At 41.0% G+C, this 7,452-nt stretch overlaps 1 protein-coding gene across 12 annotated transcripts; it reads right to left on the bottom strand.

Annotated features, from left to right (window-relative positions):
- Positions 1-306: 306 nt before the first annotated feature.
- On the bottom strand, positions 307-7,060 carry LOC126989821 (molybdate-anion transporter-like). Of its 12 annotated transcripts, XM_050848433.1 has the most exons (5): positions 6,934-7,049; positions 6,670-6,756; positions 5,013-5,078; positions 3,778-3,876; positions 307-3,458 (listed from the first exon to the last, which is right to left on the bottom strand). In XM_050848433.1, the coding sequence occupies exons 4-5, from the start codon at positions 3,811-3,813 to the stop codon at positions 2,070-2,072; spliced, it is 1,425 nt and encodes a 474-aa protein (XP_050704390.1). In that variant the 5' UTR covers positions 3,814-3,876; positions 5,013-5,078; positions 6,670-6,756; positions 6,934-7,049; the 3' UTR covers positions 307-2,069. The 12 variants fall into 12 exon arrangements, with proteins under 12 accessions (XP_050704390.1, XP_050704391.1, XP_050704386.1 ...); XM_050848434.1 differs by lacking the exon at positions 6,670-6,756 and having other exon boundaries at positions 7,030-7,047; XM_050848429.1 differs by lacking the exon at positions 6,670-6,756 and having other exon boundaries at positions 6,847-7,023.
- Between the last annotated feature and the right edge of the window lie 392 nt (positions 7,061-7,452).

Genomic DNA, 7,452 nt, shown 5'->3' with positions numbered 1-7,452 from the left:
ACTCCTTACATTCTTATGTTCTTATCTTTGTCCCTAAACAGCCAAGCAGCCAGGGTTTCCACTCATAATAGTACTATTTTTGATGAGGTCCATGGGAAGCATTTGCTGGTTGCAAGTTATGGGGCTGTTTCTATTTCATGTCACTAAAGAAAAAAATTAGAACATACGCCGGGTGCATGTGGCCTTGGGGCTCATCTGTCTCACTGGCCCTTGAGCCTGTGGTGCTGCATTTATGTGCATAAATAAGTAAATTCATCCTCTCGGCTTTAATTACTCAGTATTTTATCTTGGAAAGATTAAGTGAAGTTGTTTAGTTCAGTGTTTTATTAAATAAATACGAAATGATAAATTCACAAATTCTGAAGACTTACAATTAAGCCAATCAAATTACCACTAAGCCTTCTCCAATGCCTAAAACAATTACTTACGTCTAGAACTGGAAATTATCACAATTTTATGTACAAGGCAGCACTGCATATTTTGAAATATGCTCATGTTCTTATTCTGCCATGAAATGTATTGCTGGCATTTGAAAGTATACAGTTTAAATTCAAAATAACCATATATACATTGTCTCCAAAGTCAAAATTTTCCTTCATTAAAAACTTATCAGTAGAAATTCATCACACTTGTGCAACCGATTCTCTACACTCTTCATACAGTCTTTCAAAGACCTCACACTTTTATTTGTCCAGTGGAGAAAGTCAGGTCTCAATTCTGACTAATTCCCAGCAAAGGTGGACAAATCAGCTAATGGTGATGTTTGTGCTAGTAATTAGCAGTGTAGGGTACATAATCTAACTGGAAAATTGTACTGAAAGATAAAACATGTAGGTGACAGTAACCATAGAAGCACCATATACTGTGTTTTCAGATACATATAAATCACAGACTTGTGAATTCAATGGTGCTGTGACTGAACCAAGTGGTCAATGCCAGATTAACCAAAGTTCACAGGGGCCAGGTGGCTCTGTGGGCATGGTGCTCGGCTCATGACCAAAAGGTTGTGAGTTTCATTCTGGTGCCTCCCAAATATTCTACTACAGCAACTCCTGGGAGCTTCTTGGAGAGAGAGACAGAACTCTCTATATGGTCTTGGCTGCCTAGCTGCAGGGGTGGGGTAGGGATTCTTAAATCACCATTTATAACCAAAGCTCACTAGGGTTATGTTACTTTATCTTTGAATGAATATGAATTCCTAATAAAACACTTCATTGTGCTCTTCATGTGACACACATATTAGTAATTTCAAGTGTAGGATGAATGACTCAATGTGGACAATGTTGGGGTGACTGAATATGTAAAGGATGGAGGAGGTGGAGAGGATGAGGCTTGTGAACACTGAGGATGAGCTGTGACAGACAGACTGAAGAGGGCAAGGAACAAAGTGGTACTGAGCCAACGGTTGTGGCTCTTAATAAATAAAATTTATACATACTAATGGACAGTAAGTAGAGCTACCATCAGATGAACCAGTGGCCAACACTAGCAAACATGGATGGTGCTTTTTGGTTATATATATATATATATATATATATATATATATATATATATATATATATATATATATATATATATATATATATATATATATATATATATATATATATATATATATTTAAGTAAAACATACCCACCATCACAGTGTAAAAAATATTGAATGGAAAGTACAGTATTCAAAATTCTCAAATTTCTCATATAACTCTCGGTATATAAATAATTCAACCTTATACATCTATCACAATCTAGCCACAACAGCATCTGAGATATACCATTTATTTTGCAGACACTTCCCAGGCTTTGCTCTTAACTTAAAATGAATGCAGGCTCAACAACGCTAATGGAAGAAAATGTCTGATGTCCTTCCAAAAAGCAATGCATTTGACCCCCAACAACAAAATGAGATTTACTACATGAAACAAGAATCAATTCTAATCAAATGGCTAAAATACAAATTGATAAATGCAGATGAAATGATGACATAATGTATAGTGGTAAAAAACTACTGAATATATATATATCTAAAACTGTACAAAACAAACCCCTAATGTGAACGGCTTACCTGACATTTATGACTCGGCCTTTGTCAGGGGCACCTGGTCTTCACTCTGGGGGAGTGGCACCTTGCTGGAGCCAAACAGCTTCACAAACTTGAGGCTGCTGAGGACGGCCACGAGCAGCATGACGGTGCAGATGGTGAACATGGCCTGGGTGGAGCTGATGATGGTGTTGTTGTGCACCAGCATTAGACTGGCACAAGTGATTACATTGGTTGGCACACGGAACCAGTTCATGATGCCAGCACGCAGCTCCTCGGGGATGACCTGGGAGCGGAGGAACCCGATGGCGGGGAAGTACATGCCCACGGCCACCTCCAGTATGAGGAAGGACAGGAAGGACAGGTAGAGGTGTGTCTCTCCCGTGGAGTAGACGCAGATAGACATGGCGAGGACGGCCAGTGTTACAGCACATACTAGGAGCTGCTCGGCGGTGAACTTCTTGGCCAGCATAATGGAATAGAGAGAGGAACCTACCATGATGCACACCATGAAGCTGGCAAACACCATGCCCAGGGGAGGGTTGCCTGAGCTAAGCACTGGGGTCCACTGGAACACAAAAATGTACATGTTTGCCTCAAACAGGGACTGTACGATGCCCAGGTACAGGATGGTCTCTGTGAATAGGATAGAGCGCAGGCCATCCATGCAAGAGCGCCTCAGGTCAAGAGTCTGGTTACCAAAGTTCTCTTTCCACGTCTTCATAATGATGCCGGCCATTATCAGGAAGGGTATGGCCAGCATGAATGGGGCGACTGGGCCATAGCCCAAGGACTCAGCAAATATGTTGGAGAACACCCCAGCATTGATGGCCAGCACACCATTCCAGAAAGTGGCCTTGGAAAATGTCACCGAGAGCCACTCATTGGGGAAGTCATGTGTTTCTGTGTGCTCATACACATACCAGGACTCAAAGGTGGAGAACAACATAGAGGTTGAGATGCCACCAAACACACGTCCCAAAAATAGCCAAAAGAACTGTGAGCTGAGCTTGGTCAGGCAACAGAATGAATACATGACACAAAATGTCAAGGCCATTTTCTTCCTGCCAAACCTGTCAGCCAGGGGCCCAGTGGTTGTCCCAAACACAACACTGCTGGCAAAACCAACAACATACAGGAGGGCAATCTGGTTGCTTGCATAACCATAGTGTTGATACAGCTTGTAAACATAAGGTCCTTGGAGCCAGTCAGAGAACAGTGCCATGAAGTACACCAAAAAGAATGAGTGCTGAAACCGCTTGAAGTGTGGATTGTTTGCCGAAGAGATCTGGCTCTTTGTTTTCATGGCAAACACGTGGAACACCAGGGCCACCAGGGCCAGGAGCGTGAAGGAGCCGTAGATGAAGGCCTCCATGACGGCAACCTTCCCCACCAGCGGCAGCACAAAGAAGTCGGGGATCTGCAAGGAAAAGTGTTTCTTGTGCAAATATAACAGGAAAATTTTGTTTGACTTTTTTCACAAACACACACACATCATATACAGACAGGGGTGTAATATATATATATATATATATATATATATATATATATATATATATATATATATATATATATATATATATATATATATATATATATATATATATATATATATATACACACACACACACACACACACACACACACACACACACACACACACACTATATGGAATTCTTTTTCTGTAATAGGCCTAATTAAAAACATTATTTAAAAAAATATATATAAATAAGCCTTACCAGAGTGAAGTTTGTTGCGTTCCCTTCACCTGGCATGCTAGGTCTGATGTGGCTGGAGGCAGAGTGAGGGAGAGGGAGAGTAGCGATGGGTTTTGTTTGCTATGCACAAGTGTTCAGGATGGCACAGGTGAAGTAAACACAGGTGAGGTGGCAGGGAGGTAAGAGTGGACAGAGAGAAAGTTACTAGGATAAACAGGTAATAGCATGCAACAGCAAACGTAGTACAATGAAAATGTCTTCCTTGATTTGTTATATTAGTTTCGCTTTAAAAAAAATTATAGCTATGGATGGTATGATTTCCAAGGAAGATATTTATGTTCCTGTTCTTGATACCACATAGTTTCAGTTACAAAGTAGGTTTACCAAGCTGAGCACACCTGTCTAATTAGTACACATAAGAAATAAAACAAATGGCCTGATAAACAAAAAAGTTAAAATAGTGAATGTTCAATCTTACCAACCTTAACTTTGATAATACCTGTCGTTCATTTTCATACCTCACATGAGTTTTTCAAGGTCCCATAATGACTACTAATATGACTCTTGAGTACAAATTGGCCAACATATTCTAGAGACCTCCTGTGCTTTCATGGTTCAAAACTTCAGAACTGTATATGCTCTCTTAATAGTTCCCTTGGTTATAAGTCTTTCATATATCTAAACAATGGCTACATAGGTGTACCAGAGGATTTAGTGCAAGAAAAGGCTACTTTGTGTATTCCTTTAGACATAGGAAGGGTTCAATTGCAATTCAGAGGTGATAGGTAGGTACCCATTTAGAGGGACTAGATACACATACACAAAATAGACCCAGCAGCCCCATCCATTCTTCCATAGCTGTAGGAGCAGACTGGTTGGATGAAAGGAGGTTGATGTCAGGAGTCCATGTTACCTTGGAGATGGATGAGGGATGGGGCGGGGCTTCTGGGCTAATTTAGTGTAAGGTGACTAAAGAATTGTTTAGTGAGAGAGGGAGCCCCATTGAGCACCTGATCCAAGCAAGGTTACCATCTGATTAAGGGGTTTGTTTACCATTTAAGGGGGCTAGGTACCCATTTAGATAGGCTAGATTAACATTGCTCACCTAGTTTTATTTAATGTTTAAGGGAGGCTAGGTTACCATTAGAGAGGGTGCCCAGTTAACCACCTGATTGAGGCAAGATTACCATTTCATTAAGGGGAGTTAGTTTACCATTTAAGGGGGCTAGGTACCCATTTAGAATACTGTTACTCACCTAGTATTGTTCAGTGATCAAGGGGGGCTCGGCGACCATTTGTGACAGTGTGTGCCCAGTGACAACCTGATGAGGGACAAAGTTAAAGGGTGTTTGGTTACCATTTAAGGGGCAACATTACTATTTGCTCACCTATTATTGTTTAGTGTTTAAGGGGGGCTGGGTAACCATTAGAGAGGGGGCCCACCTGATCGAGGCAAGGCTACCATTACATCAAGGGGTGTTAGTTTACCATTTAAGGGGGCTAGGTACCCATTTAGACAGGTTAGAATATTGTTGCTCACCTAGCAAGTATTTTTTGGTGTTTAAGGGGGGCTAGGTTACCATGAGAGAGGGGGAGCCCAGTTGACCACCTGATTGAGGTTAGGTTATTATTTAATTAAGGGGTGTTAGTTTACCATTTAAGGGGGGCTGGGGTACCATTAGAAGGGAGCTTGGTTACAAGTTCAAGGTTGTTAGTTTAAAATTTAAAGGGCATTAGGTTACAATTTAAAGGTTGTTAGTTTATAATTTAAGGAGCATTAGGTTACCATTTAACCCCTTCACTCCGGCAACGCCAACGTCAGCCACCGCTAGTCCTCTTCTAAACCTATTAATCCTCTTCCATTTCCTCTTAATCCTCTTCTAAACCTCTTAAGAGGAAATGGAAGAGGATTAAGAGGAATTTAGAGGATGATTGAGAGGTTTAGAAGAGGATTAATCTTCTTCCATTTCCTCTTGACCCTTTCCATACTGTGACGCCGACGTCTGCGTCATGGATGGAAAGGGTTAAGGGAACCCAGTTACAATTTAAAGGTTGTTAGTTTACCATTTGATGAGGAGTTAGGTTACCATTTAAGGGTAAGGGGGGAGGTGGGGGCTAGGTTAGAAATAAAGAGTGGAAATTAAAATCTGATAAGGGTAAAGGTGGAGGCATACACTATAGTCCTCAGTGCTCAACTTCGTCTCATTGGCATTTTACCCAACGGAGCACGAGAACCCATTACCCCATGACACAGGGCAAGTGTAACATCCCGGTTACCACAGTTTACGTTCCCCAGTGTCCCCAGGTACACATTTTTTGACCAGACCAAAAGGGAGGATGAACAGCTGGGTGAGGTACAGACCAAGATTCAAACCCTAGGCCCAGGATGATGCAAAATTTAAAGGTATCATTCCATTTTATGAAAAAATAAATTATGAAGAAAATAACAACACTGATAAAACCAAAGCTTGAATATGCTGCAGTTATGTGGTCGCCTCACAAAAAGAAGGATATCAGAAAGCTGGAAAGGATACAGAGAATTGCAACTAAAATGGTCCCAGAATTAACTCTCGAATATGACGTGTGAAGACAGATTGAGGGAGGTCTGATCACGCTGTATAAATTGGTAAATAAGTTTGAAGAGGTGGATAAAGATGATCTCTTCTTAATTAACCGCAATAACACAGGGGCTGAGAGGACATGGGAAGAAACTTAATAAAGGAACCTGTTTGAGTGATTTGAAAAGGTATAGTTTTCCACATAGAGGAGTTAACACATGGAACAGCTTGCGGGAAATGGTAAATAAACATAAAGTAAAAGTACACACACACACACACACACACACACACACACACACACACACACACACACACACACACGTACACGTTACATACAGGTGTTCATGGCCCTCACCTGTCCAAGCCGTTAATCAAAAAGCCTTCCTGACTGTCATGGACCTTCTCTCATGGCCTCTCAGCAGCACAATTAGACAATCAGCACCTCAGCAGCCTCCACACAGCACTCAGCCCCTCACGCACACACGCACACACACACACGTACACGTTACATACAGGTGTTCATGGCCCTCACCTGTCCAAGCCGTTAATTAAAAAGCCTTCCTGACTGTCATGGACCTTCTCTCATGGCCTCTCAGCAGCACAATAAGACAATCAGCACCTCAGCAGCCTCCACACAGCACTCAGCCCCTCACGCACACACGCACACACACACACACGTACACACACAGACACACGCACGCACACACACACACACCTCTGCCTCGCCCCCTCCTGCTATGCTTTGCCACATCTACATTTATGGTTTGTCTATTTTTTCCTTTTTTATGAGTTTCCTGGTTTAATTTTGCTCTCTTTTTCCTTTTCTTTAATCTCCTTTTCTTGATTTTCGTTTCCTTTTCGTTTGACACATGTACATTTATGGTTTTTTGTCAATTTTTTCCTTTTTTTATGAGTTTCCTGGTTTAATTTTGCTCTCTTTTTCCTTTTCTTTAATCTCCTTTTCTTTATTTTCCTTTCCTTTTCGTTTGACACATCTGCATTTATGGTTTTTTTGTCTATTTTTCCTTTTTTTATGAGTTTCCTGGTTTAATTTTGCTCTCTTTTTCCTTTTCTTTAATCTCCTTTTCTTCATTTTCCTTTCCTTTTCGTTTGACACATCTACATTTATGGTTTTATG

The sequence above is a fragment of the Eriocheir sinensis genome, unplaced genomic scaffold, assembly GCF_024679095.1.
Source record: "Eriocheir sinensis breed Jianghai 21 unplaced genomic scaffold, ASM2467909v1 Scaffold1317, whole genome shotgun sequence".
Lineage (NCBI taxonomy): Eukaryota > Metazoa > Arthropoda > Malacostraca > Decapoda > Varunidae > Eriocheir > Eriocheir sinensis.
This window is presented reverse-complemented; position numbering and strand designations above follow the sequence as displayed.